The sequence below is a fragment of the Bombyx mandarina genome, chromosome 25, assembly GCF_030267445.1.
Source record: "Bombyx mandarina strain Sakado chromosome 25, ASM3026744v2".
Lineage (NCBI taxonomy): Eukaryota > Metazoa > Arthropoda > Insecta > Lepidoptera > Bombycidae > Bombyx > Bombyx mandarina.
The window spans coordinates 3,876,682-3,896,156 of NC_143231.1; the positions used below are offsets into that span (position 1 = coordinate 3,876,682).

General features: G+C 37.4%; 2 protein-coding genes across 2 annotated transcripts in view; one reads left to right on the forward strand and one right to left on the reverse strand.

The window, feature by feature from the left end:
- The first annotated feature begins 135 nt into the window (after positions 1-135).
- Rpb7 (DNA-directed RNA polymerase II subunit RPB7) lies at positions 136-3,984 on the forward strand. The gene is made up of 6 exons (XM_028175578.2): positions 136-522; positions 601-710; positions 1,532-1,691; positions 2,829-2,879; positions 3,105-3,242; positions 3,799-3,984. Exons 1-6 carry the CDS (start codon positions 511-513, stop codon positions 3,847-3,849), a joined length of 522 nt encoding a protein of 173 aa, XP_028031379.1. The 5' UTR covers positions 136-510; the 3' UTR covers positions 3,850-3,984.
- A 1,967-nt stretch (positions 3,985-5,951) lies between these two features.
- Myo81F (unconventional myosin 81F) overlaps positions 5,952-19,475 on the reverse strand; it is a 113,170-nt gene continuing 99,646 nt past the window's right edge. The window contains exons 30-39 of the mRNA XM_028175524.2: positions 18,983-19,219; positions 17,448-17,616; positions 16,633-16,818; positions 15,790-15,975; positions 14,753-14,960; positions 14,216-14,342; positions 13,101-13,236; positions 11,662-11,901; positions 8,106-8,309; positions 5,952-7,611 (exon numbers count right to left, since the gene is read on the reverse strand). Of these exons, the coding sequence (XP_028031325.2) occupies positions 7,504-7,611; positions 8,106-8,309; positions 11,662-11,901; positions 13,101-13,236; positions 14,216-14,342; positions 14,753-14,960; positions 15,790-15,975; positions 16,633-16,818; positions 17,448-17,616; positions 18,983-19,219 (1,801 nt within the window). The 3' untranslated portion in view covers positions 5,952-7,503. The remainder of the gene's footprint in view (positions 7,612-8,105; positions 8,310-11,661; positions 11,902-13,100; positions 13,237-14,215; positions 14,343-14,752; positions 14,961-15,789; positions 15,976-16,632; positions 16,819-17,447; positions 17,617-18,982; positions 19,220-19,475) is intronic.

Genomic DNA, 19,475 nt, shown 5'->3' on the forward strand with positions numbered 1-19,475 from the left:
ATATTTATTTACATAAATTATATAAAAAATATTTGTAACATAAATTAATTTGTATGAAATAAGAACTATAAATAAGGAAGTTTGTTTATGATTAGAAACAATTGATATTTTATTTTTTTTAAATTTATTATGCTAGGTGAAAAGTGTTGAAAATTATGTGTTTATTTATGATTTGGTATTTTTAGCAACTACTTCTAATTTTTGACTAGACGAAAATATCGAGAGGTCGTTGCTCGTTTGTTAATAATGCAATCCACGTTACTAGTACAACAATAACAAAATTTGCAGTTTAGCTTTATAAGTTTCATTCCTTTTGCCTGTCCAATGCTCAAATTAAAGGAAAAATAATGACATTGACTGTTGACATGGCTCAATTTTCAATTTGGTTTAAATTTGAAATTTAGCATGCAGTCTTGAGAGTTGATGCTGTTTATGTATATTTCTAAAAAATAAGAATAAAACAAATCTAATTGAATGGAATACTAATCGTAATTTGTCCACCGCTGAAAAATGTTCTACCACGTATGAAATTTTATTTTCCTGTTTCACTCTGCTTAAAATGAACGCCAATGCATTAGTTTTGTAAATAAAACTTTTCAGATTTCATTGGAGCACGAAATTTTGTTACATCCGAAATATTTCGGTCCACAACTATTGGAGACAGTCAAACAAAAGCTATACACTGATGTGGAAGGCACCTGTACTGGCAAGTAAGTCGTTAATAGGCCGTAGGCCCACTGAGTTATGTTCGAACAAGACCTAGCGACTTTTGATTGCGATGTGAGTAACGCTTCGCTAATTTCCACATTATATTTATTTCTGTAACTATGGAGTGTATAAAATACTTTTCATCTTTAATGTCGGAATAAATACTGGAATGAACTGTCTTCCCTGCAGCTGCTGCTCAGAAGTCGCACTCTACTCACAAGTGTTATATGAATAGAAAATAAGGTCTGAAATAGGCTTAAACAGGAACTGACAGTAACTTTTGCTTTTTATATTTATTATTCTAGATCTGGGATGCCCAAACTATTTCCATAGCCCATAGCAAAATCACTTTTACAAAACGCTTTCTGTAGTTTTTTTCCTATGAATACAAAACACTTACCAATTTTAAAATTTGCTAAATTGATCCCGTTAACAATCAAATAAAAAAAAAAGAAAAGAAACCTTGTTAGAAAACCAGGCTCTAGATAAATTTTTCATGATTTACGGAACAATTGTTAAAAAGTGGTTATCTGAGCCCATAAAAATTACAATATCAATGTATATAATTATTATAGCAACATTAATGTATAATATCACTCACTGATAAATGGAGTCGATATCTTAATGGCATTCCAAACTCCTTTACCACACTTCAAACTGGAATGAAGGATTGCTTTGTGGCAAAAATAAACTAGAGGGTGGTTGGTATTCACTGAAAAAAGCTCAAATTTTGCCTTACTGCCATTACATATTTAACTAACTGTTCTCTGAATTTATTGTGCAATTTGTGAACAAAATACAGTGAAAAGCAAAACATTTTTAGATATGGATTTGTGATAGCGGTAACTCAAATAGACAATATTGGAGCTGGTCTCATACAACATGGACAAGGGTTTGTCATGTACCCTGTTAAATACAAAGCTGTTGTGTTCAGACCATTCAAAGGAGAAGTTTTAGATGGTATTGTCACACAAGTAAACAAGGTGACTTAAACTATTAAAATTATGCTTAATGTTATTTAGGATGAGTTGGAATAATTTCTGAAATAAAGATAGTAGAACTGGTAATTCCTACCAAAGTGAAATTAATCACAAATAGAAACTTACAAAATAACAAATATTATAACTTTATTATATTGCGGTTATATTTTCAGAAAAAGTTTCCTTCACCCTGTAATGAATCTATAGTATGCTGTTTTAGTACCACCATTTATAAATCAACCGTTTACTCTAGTAACACCTATCCCCCTATTTATATGGTACCTATAATACTTGATTTTGGCTTTTTCACAGTATGTAAATTTATGAAAATGTATACATTGGTTGCATATTCACATTATTGGGTCTCAATAATTTGGCAACACTGATGCAATAGTGTACTAGTCCCTGTATTGTGACATACAACATACATTTAGTGAATTATATACCCTTAATATGTAACCAAGCAGAAATAAGCTCATGTGAAAGTAATTGAACAAGCCATATATTTTTTAAAATGACTGAGCTATTAGCATTTATCGTTATTAATTTTATAACTTTTTGAAGTCTATGTCTAATTTGTGTCAAAAAACTTCTACATAAAAAATTTAATGAAATAAGATCTTTGAAAACAAAAATGAAGAAAATATTGGGTTGTTTAAGAACATAAAATAGAGCAAAAAGTTACTCTGCCTCTGTGGATGTTGATGTATTTGCTTGATGTAGCATATTTCTCATGAATGTGGCCACAATAATCTAAAGTAGGTTTAGATAGACTATTTAACATGTTTTACTTAAATAAAGGACTGAATTAACGGCACAGTGGAAGTTTATTTTACATGGTTTCAAATAGCACAATCAAAGATTTTATTTTACACTGTTTTATGACTGACATATCTTCAGTATAAATAGGGGATAGGTGTATTCTAAAATGTCTCTTTTATTAAGCTAGAATAAATCAAATTTAATTTAAAGAGCTGTTTACAAGGTTTTCCCCCAATATTTTTAATACCGTTGTTGGCAGGCTCTCTTACGACCCATCTGATGGTAAGTAGTATTTATCGCTCATGTCAGTAATGCCAAGGGCACAGCTACATCAAGTCGTAATTAAAATTGCAAATTTACTATGTTTAATGTTTTTAGGTTGGCATGTTTGCGCAAATAGGACCTCTGAAATGTTTTATATCCCATCATGTAAGTATTCAGAGTGAATTATATAATTAAGCTTAAATTATTTTAAAATTATCAAGAGTATTCCTTCCTAAAAATATTGAGCCCCTCAGCCCATCTACCAATTACACCCGTTTGGTGAAAGATCTTCCCTTTGTCTTATACTACCAAATAATATTTTATAACCCAGAAAGGCTTACAAATTTTTGTACCATAAAATTAAATTATAAAAATATTTTTATTTTACAGTCAATACCAGACTATATGGAGTTCTGTCCTAATGTAAATCCTCCATGTTATAAGAGTAAACAAGAGGATAGCGTAATACAAGAAGAGGATGTGATCCGATTAAAGATTGTTGGTACGAGGGTTGACGCGAGTGGCATTGTAAGACATTGTTTTAATAATTATGTTTAAAATATCCATGATGGAATATTTGTATAAAGTATATAGTAGAAAACTAATCAGTCCTCCATTTACTTTCAACATAAGTTGGTGGTGCAATATTATAAAATAGTCACAATTGCTATTAAATCATGTGTTATATTCTAAGGTATCACTGATTCTGCTTTGAAAAAAAAACAATCTCTTTGTTTTTATTACTGACATTTATTTTTGAAAATGTGCAAAAAAAGTTTGAAATGAAATTTATTTAATTCAAAACCTAAACATAATGGCGAATTCTGGACAATTTTTTCATAGTTTTCCCTAAATGTATATTGTAAATCACAAGAGTTCTACATTATTACTATCAGTGTTGCCAATCGACATCAAAAATATTTTTAACGATATGCATATGCGAATACGCACGACACATTTTTATTAAATTTCAAAATTCGTACATAAATTTATAATCAATGTAAAACAGGTATGTAATGTCTAAAATAATATGTAATATTTATTATTAGATCATTATAAAAATGTCGAAAATTTTGTTTTACAGTTTGCAATCGGGACTTTAATTGGAGACTATTTGGGATTAGTACCACAATAACTTGAAATTTATGTAACACAGTTACAGACCACGTTATGCGCAGGATTGAACTACCACACCTCAATTTTTAACGTTAGGAATGTTCATAGTCTTAAGAATTAAATGAGCACAATGAAATAAAACGATATTTTCATACTCTTTCTTTTATTTGGCATTCAAAAAAATAATCGAATTATCTATTATAAAAAACCTTCAAAACGTACACAATAACAAAAACATACATAAAAACGAAGTTCAATATTTGGACACTCAGTCTATTTGGGCAGTGTTCATGGTGGTTTGAAATAATAATAAAAATTGATACATTATTAAGATTTACAATTGAGCGTTTGACTGTATGAGTAACCATATAAGGAAAATAGAATAACAAAATTATAGAAATTGAATACAGGATATCGAACAGAGGATTTCCAAAGTTAAAAAAATTAGAACTATGAATCACAAACTGTCATAACTAGTAAGTAAGCAGGAAAAGCTAATTTTTTGCCACTTTCGCATTATTTCAGATTATTATAATATTTTTTCAAAGTCAACCAGTCAATTTTTTATAACTATATAAATAGGTAATCACTTATGTATAATAATCGAATAATCAATATCGAATATAATCGATAGTTGTATTTAGTTAAATCGATAATAAAATTTTATCGAAAGTAATGTCTTTGGTGTACCAATTGCCTATGTACAAATTTATATTTAATTTTATTCTACTAGTCGCTTAAGAGATGAAATAACTGATATTTTTTTCGAGAGTGATAAATCTATTTGTATGGTTGCTATGGTTAGCCATAACGCTGCTGGTAATTGTTATAGGGTTTTTCACAAAAGACACTAGTTATTTCATTTAATTGCGAATCGGCTGTGCAAATATTAGTATAACAAATGAAATAGTGAATTGAATTCTACGTATTATTCGTATGGCATCTAACGAAAATAATACTCAGTTTTGAGATCAGACACAAGCCTATATATCTGTGTCAAATAAAGCACCAAATGAATTTGCATGTAAATATAGAAGGCATCAATTAAGAAAATCAGAGTACACACAACTATATTGGACTAAAATGGTTTTAGGTTTAAAAGCAATTATTATTATCACTATAAAATAATAAAGTATTCATATTACATAATGTCAGAGATTACCTTATTGCCAATCGTCGTTTATATTGATTGATTTAAAATTGATCAATACCAATTAGGTACACAGTACTATGTTTTTTTTTGTCAATACAAGTCTTTCGGAGTAGATCCGAAAAAGTATTTGTTAAAATAAATATCAGGACTTAGAACATACACAAATCTATTACATAAAAACACATTTTGAATTTAATTTAAAGTTCAATTCAATTCAACTCAAAAACAAACTTTTATTGAAACCTAATGTAATTTATCTAATGTTCACTTAACTTACCTTTCAAGTACAGTATTTATTTTTCTTTTCTAACCTCACACTTTATTTTATCATAATATAATATATTTTTTTATAATATTAAATATATTCAACCCGAGTGGGTCGATCATATCCTATGATCGAATCATAAATATCTAATTGTTTTCTACAATAAATATTTGAGATATAACATTGTGCATAAAACACGATTATATTTAGAGTCGATCGTTTGCATTTACAATAAAATTTGCACACAAATGATCACTGAAAAAGCTTACATGTCTGTTGGAAAATATATGTGTTCTGCAAGATGAAACTGCATTGTTGTGTGCCAACAAGTTAGGGAAATCTTATTATTTCCATCAACAATTTCGACTTGTAGAAAACACACATAATACAACATATTTCAGCTTTATACAAGGCACGAAACAAGATGGGAACTATTATAGAATTTAAAGCAATTCATCTTATTGAACAACGACATTTATACATGTTTGTAATTGAAACATTTTCAAAAGTAAATCCACAATGTCACATTCAATTAGTACTATGTATATCGTTGGGAGTATTGTTAATAATGAAAAAATAAGAGATCATTTAGTTTAATACTTCAGTAAACTATTTAAATACTTATTTTCTCTTAATATTTTTATTTCTGGAGCTTCAAATAGTCATAAGGTAAAAATTATGGGAATATATGTCACACAACAAATTTTTGAAGTGTATAATTTAATTAGAATACTTAAATCGAATACGCACTATTTATGATGTAGTTAAACAATAGTGGGTCAGGCTCAGCTAAACACCAAGTTATCGATATTATTTTGTATAGTTTAGTATCATTCGATACATTCATTACAATATCGGTAAATGTTTTAAAAAGAAATACCATAGAATAAGGGGAATGGATAACCCTAATGATGAAGTAATCGATATCATGGAACATCTCTATCTAAAAACATCAAAATTTCTTAACAGTAACAACATTAATGATATCGAATAACATCTATAATACCGGAATATATTTTGTGTCTTAAATTGAAAAAAATGTTGTAAAACTTTGAGACGAGCATCCACCGATGGCGTTATTTGATAGGTTTTTCTGTATTTGGGCAAACGAACCATGAATGCTGAATCGTATGACAACGATCACGCCATTTATAATTGGAACACAACTGTTTCGCGGCAGTAATAATACGATGGTTCCCACTTAAGTGGGGATCTTAATACGACCAGTTCACATGCCACATAGATTACTACAATATTCAAGTCAATATTTTACCCATTTTTTCCTGTTTAAAATCACAATCTACTACAGAAATCTACAAGAAGGGAATATAACGATTAATTTTAAATGTTAAAACCACTGAACTATTTATTACATATACTATTATTCGTGTAGATTGCTTCCCCGTGGCATGGCAAATTAAATCGTCCATTGCTGCACACCAAACCGAACACCACTTCTATTAAACCACCTGATTTATTTTTCGAGTTGATGTATATAATTTTTTTTAGCAAACAAAAAGCCCGATAAAACGTTTAGTTTAGTTTAAATCACGATCGTATGATCGTATTACATTTCTAAAATAATCACTTACAGCCGGTCCTAGCGTTAGTCTTTTGTATTATCGGAGTTTATAATTGAGCGAATAGTTTATTTAATAACTGTATAATCTAAGAACAACATTCCTCGAATACCATTATTAATATAAACCAAAAATTTGCCTAGTATAAATATTATAACAAAGCTTCACAGTAAAGCGTAAATCGCAGTGACAGCTTAGTCGAGATTGCCATATCTATAGTTTCATACAAAACGTATTTATTAGGTGTTTCCGAAAATTTATAATTTCAATTCGTTTTTAAATTTAAATTTCATGAAATACCTATTTACGCCCAACGTTCTATAACTTAGTTTATGGCGAACTATCTTTCCAGTTCAAACAAAGCCACTGACATTTTCACTGCACATTAACATCACTACAAACGAAATATGACTATTTAAGTATCCTATATCGATAACGAATTCAAATCGAAAAAAAAAAACGATTTTCGATTGACTTAAATCAAACGAGATGACGTCACGTTTTAGCGGAGACCGATACCGGCTAACATAGACAAGCTTAGTTTCAAAAAACGCTCGGGTGTGTGCGGTGGCGCGCCAGTCGTCGTTCAGGTGCGGCGTCGTGCGGTGGTGTCGCGGTGTCGCGGCGGCGCGGCGCTCAGCGCACGTGGAAGCACTGGCACTAGGCGGGCGCGGGTCACGAAGCGGGCGCCGCACCCGCGCCGCACGCGTCCGCCACGGCGGGCGACACCGGGCCGCGCACGGCTTCAATGTAATCCTTGATCAGGGTCGCTATTTGATATGCCTGTCGAAACACCAATTTATTAATTACTAGCTGACCCGGCAGACTTCGTAGTGCCTCAATCGATAAATAAAACACTAAAATTTTTGTCTATATATATAAAAATGAATTGCTGTTCATTAGTCTCGCTAAAACTCGAGAAAGGCTGGACCGATTTGGCTAATTTTGGTCTTGAATTATTTGTGGAAGTCCAGAGAAGGTTTAAAAGGTAGATAAATATGAAAATGCTCGGAATTAAATAAAAATAACAATTTTGTTTTTCCTTTTGATGTGACCCCCGTCGGTTCTCGATAGCGTAAAAGGTAACTAGAATTTGTATGCAGTTGGAACAGCACCCCTAGCGGCAAACTTACGCAAACATTCCAACTCCATACAAATTCGAATTAACGTTTACGCTATCGAGAACGTTAAAAAACTCGCACTAAGCACACGGATCGGAATCGCGACCCACTGAGAAGATCCGGCGAGAAACTCAGCGGGCAGTGTTAAATACACACCTGGTCAGTTGAGAGCACAAGTTTGGCGTGTTTCCGGTCGGCTCGCGTGACTAGGAGGAGAGCGCGAGGCGCCGGCGACACCGCCAGCAGCTGCTCGTGATCGTGCGACACTAGCGCCACGCGCGAGCTGCGCCTCAGCAGCGTCAGGCCGCGCGCGTCCACCGCCAGCCACAGCGCGCGGGGCCAGTTCGATGTGAACGATTGCTGATCAAAAACACATGTAGATTAATGACATTTGTTATACATAAAAAGTTACGACGGTTGTTAAAGTATGTAAATAAAATAAAAACACAATAAAAGTTATATGGGTCTCAAAGTAATACTTAAATTTTACAAATATATTCGTGATAAAATTATATATATTTTATGTATATTTCGATGTATCAATTAACAATACGTCACAAAAGAACAATGCCCTAAAATCGTTTTTATATCCGGCGTCTTTTCATTAAACCTTGTTGATAGAATTCTAAAAAAATATATATTTAATTTAAAACATTGGGGCGATGACTTTACCAAGATTTACCCCCGTATCTAGTCGTTTACACGAGCTTAACTCGACTCGACTCAACCTCCAACGCTCGTTTTGGTATGCTTACACCCGTATCTTTAGTCGTTTACACGAGCTTAACTCGACTCGACTCAACCTCCAACGCTCGTTTTGGTATGCTTACACCCGTATCTTTAGTCGTTTACACGAGCTTAACTCGACTCGACTCAACCTCCAACGCGCGTTTTGGTATGATTAGTCGTAAAAATAAACTCCACTCAAAGGTCCTTGGAAAAATTTCCTAACCGGAGTGAAGTAAGCGAACTGTCAAGTCAAGGTACGTCGCGACGTACCTCGAACGTTCCTCAAGGCTGGTTTTCTATCAATGTCCAAAATAGTATGTGGACCGCAAATGGAAATATATGATATTGTTGTGCAATGGCCTGGATCTGTGCATGATTCCCGCATATTTTGATAATTTAAGTTTGATAATATTTATTAATAAAGTAAATAGTTCGAGGTTAGATATTTGAAACTCTTTATTTTATTTACCTACATAAGAGACATATTTTGCTTACTACCTGATAAATAAAGTCAATGCGATTATAAGTTTTATTTATATAATAATAAACTGGTGGTTGTGGAAAAGCACTTCAACAACACGATGCAACCAAAATCACACAAAAGTGGCGAATAAAAATACAAAGCCGGATCCGAAATCTAAAATAATAATAGGTTAGAAAATAAGTAATATACTTTCAGATTTACCGCACGCACACATATTTACGAATAACTCAGCAACCAAAACATCAAACAAGTTCATCTAGTGTCAAACAGACAGCGGCAGCCTGACTTTGACATTAAACAATGACCATAGACTACAGAACTCTATGGGTTTGATGCTAGCTTGATCAAATTTTCATCATTATTACCTCACTCGAGGACAGTTGAGGAATATTGTAATGGTCGACTAAAAATATCAAACTCGAGTAAGTTTGGAGGGAAGTCTCGAGCATCATCGGATGAGTTAAGAGTGGAGGACTATTTTACGAAACGTCTAAAGATACGGGCATTAGTCGTAAAAATAAACTCCACTCAAACGTCCTTGGAAAATTTTCCTAACCGGAGTGAAGTAAGCGAACTGTCAAGTCAAGGTACGTCGCGATGTACCTTGAACGTTCCTCAACGCTTGTTTTCTATCAATGTCCAAATAGTATGTGGACCGCAAATGGAAATATATGATATTGTTGTGCAATGGCCTGGATCTGTGCATGATTCCCGCATATTTTGATAATATTTATTAATAAAGTAAATAGTTCGAGGTTAGACATTTGAAACTCTTTATTTTATTTACCTACATAAGAGTCATATTTTGCTTACTACCTGATAAATAAAGTCAATGCGATTATAAGTTTTATTTATATAATAATAAACTGGTGGTTGTGGAAAAGCACTTCAACAACACGATGCAATCAAAATCACACAAAAGCGGCGAATAAAAATACAAAGCCGGATCCGAAATCTAAAATAATAATACGTTAGAAAATAAATAATACACTTTCAGATTTACCGCACGCACACATATTTACGAATAACTCAGCAACCAAAACATCAAACAAATTCATCTAGTGTCAAACAGACAGCGGCAGCTTGACTTTGACATTAAACAATGACCATAGACTACAGAACTCTATGGGTTTGATGCTAGCTTGATCAAATTTTCCTCAAACTGATGTTGTTGTGGTGACGCAATAACACCTCTCTACCTCACTCGAGGACAGTTGAGGAATATTGTAATGGTCGACTAAAAATACCAAACTCGAGTAAGTTTGGGAGGAATGCTCGAGCATCATCGGATGAGTTAAGAGTGGAGGACTATTTTACAAAACGTCTAAAGATACGGGCATTAGAACCGTGAATAATCACCAGAGGTCGGAGTAAGTAGATTGATTTAAGGTCGTTGACGTCAAACGTAGAGGATAATATGGATATGCCTCCAAAATACCGGAACTTCATATTTATTGTGATATTTGTTCCGGAATTTTGAAATTAGCATGAATCTTTGTTTAAGGTGAAATAGGTATTAATAATATCAATTTACGCTGCCAGTGCTAGCTAATGGTGAAAGAAATCAGTATTCTATTTTATACAAAAACACCTTGGAATAATTACACCGTGTTTTGTCCCTTTTCTGTTGAACTAGAAATGACGCTTGTCAGTATGAGACAAAACTTAGACAGGGCCTTTTGTTACTTTATCTCATGTTCATCTATGTTCACAACGAATCGACCGCACGCAACGACCAATCATCCTGTATCCTGTATGAATCATTGGGTATTTGTTAGAAAACGATGCGCGCGCGCTGTGTTCCAGGTATCTCACTCGTTTACCTCGGTTCGTAGTGTGCTCCTAATTTGTGAAATTCCTGTGTTGTGTAAATAATAATCACACCCTGGCTTGTTTACTGATTTCTGGTACCTTTTTAAAACGACGAATTTGGCTTGTATCTACGGACATCGATTTGTTTTTAGATTGGATCTCTACTTCAAGTTATTTTGGTTCGGGTAAGCTTTAATAATTTTCTTATGTAAGTACGTTTTAGGCCTTTTTTTAAAGCATAATGTTAACATTTTTAAATATAGATATTGTATCCGATGAGGATTAAAATAATTTATGTATGTTTTTGTTTAATTAAAAATAATTGTTCTTGTATTAATAATAAACGATTTTCTTAGCCTATCTGTATGTTTTTTATTTTATTTTATACTATAGTTCAAATCTCGGAACTTTTTCCGGTGGTTCCCGCACATTATGGATAAAACGGCATGTCCATATTATAATATCTTGACGCAAGTATATAAAATCAATCTACCTACTTCGACCACTAATAATCACCTATAATTTTCATGAAAGTTATCGACGCTAGGGGCACATTAGCAAAGTTCCTGCTCGTCCGACTGATTAGAAGGGCATCATTTTAAAGTAAACATTTGTTATAAAAGCACAATATAGAATAAAGGGAAATTTTATCAAATCAAATTACGAAATGCCAATTATAGTACGTACCATGACGTCAAAGACGGTGGCCCTGGTGAGCGGCCAGGAGGAGGCGAGCGTGAGTGCGCGCTGCATGGCGGCGTGCGGCGTGGTCCCGCGCAGCGCCAGGTGGTGGCGCCGCAACGCCGGGGCGGGCAGAGCCGCGCCCGCCAGCCGCGCCGGCAGCACCGCGCCCGCCACCGCCGCGCACTCCTCGCCGCCAGAGCACTCGCCGCCCACCACTTGCGCGTGCAGCGCCGCCACCATCACCTGCATACACAACGCAACCATTCTTACATCACAAACAGTTTATCCTTTCTGTTATGCTAATGTTGGAAAGAGACGAAAGATTCGTTTCATTCGTTTGTTTGATCCAACCCATATACACTGTTTACACAAACACATCTGTACAGTGTGTCCAGGCACCCTTCTGTTGTCATACAACAACTCCAAGGTTTTGAGACATAATTGATAATAATATGTACTTTTACGTTGTTAAAATAATATTTTGTGTAAATGTTTGGAAATAAATAAAAGTTTAGTATTGGTAAACTTAGATTAACTGATCAATGATATGGTAAAAATGATCTTATGCAAGTACGTAACGGCTTGCTGATGGTAGTACACGAACTGTGTGCTTAGGCGAGTTTTTTGACGTTCTCAATTGCGTAAAAGTGAACACAAATTTGTATGAAGTTGAAACGTTTGCCGCTAGGCGCGCTGTTCCAACTGCATACAAATTTGAGCTAACTATGTGGCTTAACAAACAATCACCGGCTTGAATGATTATATTAATCATCAATCTATCTATACAGTTTTACTTAAGATCCCTTTAAGTTTGTTTGTGTCACATACTTGAATGATATGAAGTAATTTTCACATCACGAATACAAAATAAATCTTTGATTATCAATTAAATTAGTTCCTGAAGTTAAATTAAAATTTAAAATCAAACATAACCAAATGTATTTTGCATTCAGTGATTTAAATATGTTTTATTTATTTATTGCTTAGATGGATGGACGAGCTCACAGCCCACCTGGTGTTAAGTGGTTATTGGAGTCCATAGACATTTACAACGTAAATGCGCCACCCACCTTGAGATATAAGTTCTAAGGTCTCAAGTATAGTTACAACGGCTGCCCCACCCTTCAAACCGAAACGCATTACTGTTTCACGGCAGAAATAGGCAGGATGGTGGTACCTACCCCCGCGGATTCACAAGAGGTCCTAGCACCAGTAATTACGCAAATTATAATTTTGGCGGGTTTGATTTTTATTATACGATGTTATTCCTTCACCGTGGAAGTCAATCGTGAACATTTGTTGAGTACGTATTTCATTAGAAAAATTGGTACCCGCCTGGGATTCGAACACCGGTGCATCGCTCAACACGAATGCACCGGACGTCTTATCCTTTAGACCACGACGACTTGTGAACTTCTAATTTTAAATAAAACACAACATACCGCTTCATCGGTCTCGATGGGCAGGCGGTCGTGTCGCACCGCGTGCAGCACTTGATAGTACAACAGCTCCATTTCCGTAGGGCACGACGTCTGCAGCGGCTTGTCGCCGAGGAACAGACGCTTTTTGAACACCAGCCTATTCAGGAAACACCACTTTAATATGACACGTTTTTTCGTTTTTTTTTCCTACCTACGCTGGTAATCTTAAGAAGGTTATGCTAGCATAACCAAATGAGTAGGTGAGCTCACGGGGCTCTAACCAGAAGACTGATAGACTAGCTCTACAACCGAAATAAAACTTTACGTTTTGCCCGGAGTCATAACCCGCTGAGCTTCTCGCCAGATCTTCTCAGTGGAAGATTCTACGAAGTACCGCTCTTTCTAGCGTCAGTGTTAGCAACTCTTGAGTCTCTCAACCGTGAGCTCACCCACAGCCAGTGTGTAGCTGGAATAGCCCCTTAGACTATTAATGAATAGGTAGAAAAAAAAAACGTTCTGTGATGAAAACTGTTTTAAATCAGTTGTACAGTCACTTGTGATATTTGTGTGTCGATAGATGTCGGCGACGATACCCAAACGTGGGGGGCACGCGGAAACGGGGTGCGGGGTGATCCGGAAACAAAACGTGAAGACGGACAGACGCGAGGAGAGACGCGTGCGCAACACCAACAACATAAGCAACACGCGGCAAACTTAATGTGAATCAAATAATATAAAATCATTGTAGCATATAGAAAAGATATTTTAAAATATTTATAAGATATTGATTTAGTCCGATGAGTATTATAGTTTTATAGTATAAGTTGATATACAAAATAATATGTGCGTATTGTGTTGCTTTTGTTTTTTTTTGTAATTATATTTCTAAATTTCTCTTCTCTGTTCACTTTCTACTAATATGTGATTTTGATTGTGGAAACATATTTGGTTATTGCTTTAGCTATATTTTTTAAAATATTATATGTTTGTATTGTACTGTTTGTTTCCCAAATAAATAAATAAAAAGCAGTACAAAATACAAGTATAAAAAAATATTTTTTTCATTTTGTTAAATTCCTGGACAATAAATGTTCCTCCGTGTTCCACATTCCCCCTCCCCCGCGGGTAGCACGTACCTGCAGGCGGCGGCGGTGGCCCCGGCCTTCTCCCAGCGCGCCAGTACGTCGCCCGCCCGCTCGGCGCCCGCCAGTGCGCGCTCGCCCGCACCCGTCGTGTTGGCGCACACCTCGTACAACGCATAACCTGAAATATTACCCTCAATCAAACACTAGAATATTTACATCGACATTTTCGTGTTTATTGAATAATTGAGATTAAAAAAAATAAAAAAATGTGTCCATACACATATTTTTTTACTTAGCATTCGCCCCTGTTTGCATTATTACAATTCAGTACAAAATATGTGTTACGGTACAGTGAAAATATTTTAGGTTGTATGTGGCTGTATTTACGTTAATTCAAACATTTCCAATAACTGAAAATGGAAAATATGTTACAGTACTTTAAATAAATCACATGTTTACATTTCACTCCTTAGATAGATAACGGATTAAAAGTCTACACATATTTTTATCAAAGCATACATCTATTAAGACTCATCAGACACAAATCTACACATGTTTTTATAAACGCATACATCTATTAAGACTCACCGGTAGCAGACTCGCTGAGCCCAATTTTCTCCCTGAGCATGGTGACCAGGTGATCGGCAGTGGCGGCCGGTCCGAACACGAGCCCGTGCTGTTTCCCGTCCAGCAACAGCACTCGGACGTGCAGCGGTCTCCGGGCAGCAGCGCACAGTATTTCTTCTTTGGACGGGGCGGATAAGCGACGAGCTACTTGAGCCGTACTCAGCGCCACCTGGTGTTGCAATTGTAATGTATTTTTTTAGTTTGAAGTATCACTCTTGGGTGGTCATCATACCCAATTTTGAGGACCGAATGGTAAACAGTCGATGTCGCCTTAAACACGTCATTTCGGATTCTCTCGATCCACTAACGGTGCTTTTGCAAGCGACGGGTTCTGCGAGTAAATTAACCCACAGACACAGCCCACTGAGTTTTTCGCCGGATCTTCTAAGTGGGTCACGTTTCCGATCCCATGGTAAATTCTGCGAAGCATTGCTCTTGCTAGGGCTAGTGTGAGTAAACAACGTCCTCGGGTTAAGAGCCCTGTGAGCTCTCCTACTCGCTCGGTTATGCTGGCATAGCCCTCCAAGGCTACCAGCTTAGGTAGGCAAGAAATTGCAGTCACACAAGTCTAGTATTAGGAGACTCCACAACTTTAATGGTCTGCTTGACAGCACACATAGAGAGGATATTAGTACAGAGTCACGTAAACTCAATTCCACATAAACGTTTCAAATTATTTCATGATTCTATTACTGCCCTAAGACAGTTAAAAGAATTTGAAGTGGGTATTAACAATCTTGAATTATATGAAGAGTAGCAGTTCATGCCTGTGTGAATGACGATATGAGAGAGAGAAAAGTGAGTGTTGAGCTGACAGCTGATAGAAGAGAATGGAAAAGGAAAAATTAGCTTTGCCGATCCCACTTTTTTTTATTGCCCTTAAAGGCAGAGGAGCATACGGCCCACCTGATGGTGAGTGGTTACCGTCGCCCATGGACGTCAGCCAAGCCGCTGCTCACCTAGTGGGATATGATGAAGAAAAAGAAGAAGAAGAGTACCTGTTCAGCTCTGCGCGCGAACTTCCCCTCCTGGCCGTGGTGTAGCGCGATGGCCCTGTACCGCAGGTGCGCCAGCAGCAGCCTCCGCAGCGGCTTGGCGGTCGGCAGCGCCGCGCCCACCGCCGCGCACAGCAGCGCCCAGTGCCGCGCCGACACGTGCTTCGCAGACTCCGGCGCTTCCGTCGTCTGGAACGGTCGGACATAGATACAACCATTACATTTTTATTGCGTTGACGAATGAATGATCTCACGGCCCAGCCGGTGTTAAGTGGTTATCGGAGCCCGTAGACATGACAGCATGAATCCACCACCTTGAGATTTCAAATTTATGTGTCTATTGTATAATAATTCTAATAAAATACTATTCCTTCGTCGTGGAAGTCATTCGGCAACATTTGTAAAGTATGTTTATTAAAAAAAATTGTAGCTGCCTGCGGGATTCGAACATCGGAACAGTTGCACCGCTCGATACGAGTACACTGGGCGTCTTATCTTTTAGGCCATGACGACTTCATACTATATATTATTTGCCTTTTTCAAAAGACCGTTAGGAAACGATTTGTATAGTTTCCGCTGTGAGATTACGCATTTATAGCCTGTTGCTACTCGTTATCTTGTTTTTATAACAGTGATGATTATTTAAGGCAGTTATTCTTAAACTTTTGTTGTAGCGACACACCTTTTAAATTCAAAAATTGACGACACACAAAGATGAAGATAAGTTCAAAAGTTGTTTAATTATCTAAAATACACTGTGTCCAATATTTATGATGATAATTTTTGCGGCACACAAAAGTGGAGCGGCTCCAAGTTTGAGAGCCGCTGACGTGACTCATGGCCCACCTGTTTGATGAGCTGCATGTACATTTCGTTGAGCAGCGTGTCCTTCTGCAGGCAGCGCTGCAGGAGGGTCTGAGCTAGGGCGACTCTGTCGTCGCTGTCGCTCTCCTGGCTACTGACGCTGTTATTGTTCGCGAGGTTGTTCGTACTACCCTCGTTCGTGTTCAAACCGGCGTGACTCATTATATCCTGTAAATCGTTTTTTTTTTTAAATACTAGCTGACCTCGCAAACTTCCTAGTGCCTCAATCGATAAATAAAAGACCTAAGCTTTTGTGTAAAATAAACTTAAAACAAACAAAAAGAATCCGTCCGACGGGGGGACACATCAAAGGAAAAACAAAATGATTATTTTTATTTAATTCTGAGCATTTTCTTATTAATCTACCTTTTAAACCTTCTCTGGGCTTTCACAAGTAATTCAAGACCAAAATTAGCCAAATCAGTCCAGCCGCTCCGCAGAGACTAACGAACAGCAATTCATTTTTATATATGTAGACTAACTGTACCCCCGTCCGCTTCGCTGGATTTCGCATTTAAAATTAACATTATCATTTCTCACCCCCACAAAGATTCTCATCATTAACGCCCCCGCAACTGGTGTAGGGAGTCCAACACGCATATACATATTAGCCTATCCATTAAGTACATGTATTTTCTACACGGATACCAAGTTTCAAGTCAATCGGATCCATAGTTCAGTAGTTATAACAGAACATCCGTAAAAACCACTGTAGGTTTATATATTCATAGTATAGATAGATTTTTGGTTGGTATTCTCTGTAGCGTATTAGCGATTTTGAATATAATTAAGGATACCTTGAATATCTGCATAGCGGCGACTTCCTCGGCCTCGTTCAGCTTGGTGAGGCTGTGCGGCAGCGTGCGCGACCAGCACCAGTACGGCACCGGGAAGCCCTTGTAGCACTCGCTCTGGCTGTCCGCGTCGATGTCTTGACGCAGCTTCTCAAGTCTGTGCTTGCTTAATCTGCGGGAGTTACGTCAAATCATATAGATAGTGACAAGCATCGATTGGAGCAAGATCGTTTAGAACCTCTGGGTCTGCGGAGGGACTTCGGTTTCCTCTGTATTTTGTACCGTATGTTCCATGGGGAGTGCTCTGAAGAATTGTTTGAGATGATTCCCTCATCTCCTTTTTATCATCGCACCTCCCGCCATCGGAGCAGAGTTCATCCATATCATCTGGAACCGCTGCGTTCATCGATAGTGTGTTTCCAGAGGTCTTTTTTGCCACGTACCATCCGGCTATGGAATGAGCTCCCCTCCACGGTGTTTCCCGAGCGCTATGACATGTTCTTCTTTAAAAGAGGGTTGTGGAGAATATTAAGCGGTAGGCAGCGGCTCGGCCCTGCCCCTCGAATTGCTGATGTCCATGGACAAAGGTAACCACTCACCATCAGGTAGGCCGTATGCTTGTCAACTACAAGGGCAATAAAAAAATAAAAAAAGCAACTGAAAGGCAAAATATATCAGGTCTTCACGGCAAAAAAAAACAGCTTTATATCTTTATGCCCTTTCATTGCTCTTGTTTTTCATTACCCATTCTAGTAACCTCGGGGGGTTATTCTAGATTCGCCAAATTAGTAGGTGAGCTCACGGGGCTCAAACCTGACGAAGTTGCTAACACTAACCCTAGCAAGAGCCGTGCTTCGCAGAATCTACCACCGGAACGGAAACGCGACCCACTGAGAAGATACGGCGAAAATTTACTGGTGGTAGGACCTCTTGTGAGTCCGCGCGGGTAGGTACCACCACCCCGCCTATTTCTGCCGAAAAGCAGTAATGCGTTTCGGCTTGAAGGGTGGGGCAGCCGTTGTAACTATACTTGAGACCTTCGAACTTATGTCTCAAGGTAGATGGCACATTTACGTTGTAGATGTCTATGGGCTCCAGTAACCACTTAACATCAGGTGGGCTGTGAGCTCGCCATCCATCAAAGCAACAAAAAAAAGAGTGCATGTACTTATGTACGCGCGTAAGAAGTTATACTTTATTTTTAATAATTTTTATTTAAATTTTTATCTATTTGAAAAAAGAAACGATTAAACAACATCCTCAAACACGCATATTGGACATCCCTTTTCTTGAAATCGTATAAATTATGTTCTCGGTACGGTTCGGAAAGTTCACCTGCGGCTATATTCAGACTCGCCAAGTTACGTACGTCGGTCGTATTGTAATGAGCGATTTAGTGGGAAACTTCATTCTGTTAACTTTGTGTCACGGTGCGCGCGCGCGCGCATCGTAAAATTTCACTCTCATCAATTTTTCATAACGCGCCTAAAGAAGTATAACTTCAAAAAATGTCCTCCATTTCTGAGGTGAGTGGTTACCTCCTGAGCGTGTTCCTGAGGAAGTTCCCGGCGTGCTGCTCGGCGGGGCGGCGCAGCAGGCCGCAGTCGACGAGCGCGCGGCGGGCGGAGCGCAGCGCCACGGCGAGGCGGGACCGCTCCGAGGCGGGCGCGGCGCGGCGCGGCGGCTCGTCGGCCAGGCCGTTGCCCAGCACCGGGCTGTACGCCGCCATCAGCCACGCCGCCTCGTGCTTCTGACTCGTCTCCAGCACTATGCATCTGGATTCAACAAGCACATATCAATAGGTATACAATGTGAAGACCAATGACCGTACTAATGTGATAGTGACGTGACTTAGAGGCAATGAACAAACCTGTGCGTTGTACATTTTTTTTCAAACCTCATGTGGAGAAAGAAGTGGTGATAGGTAAGTATAGGTTAATGGTGGTAGGTGAAACAGTAACGCGTTTCGGTTTGAAGGTTGGGGCAGCCGTTGTAACTATACTGGGACCTTAGAACTTATATCTCAAGGTG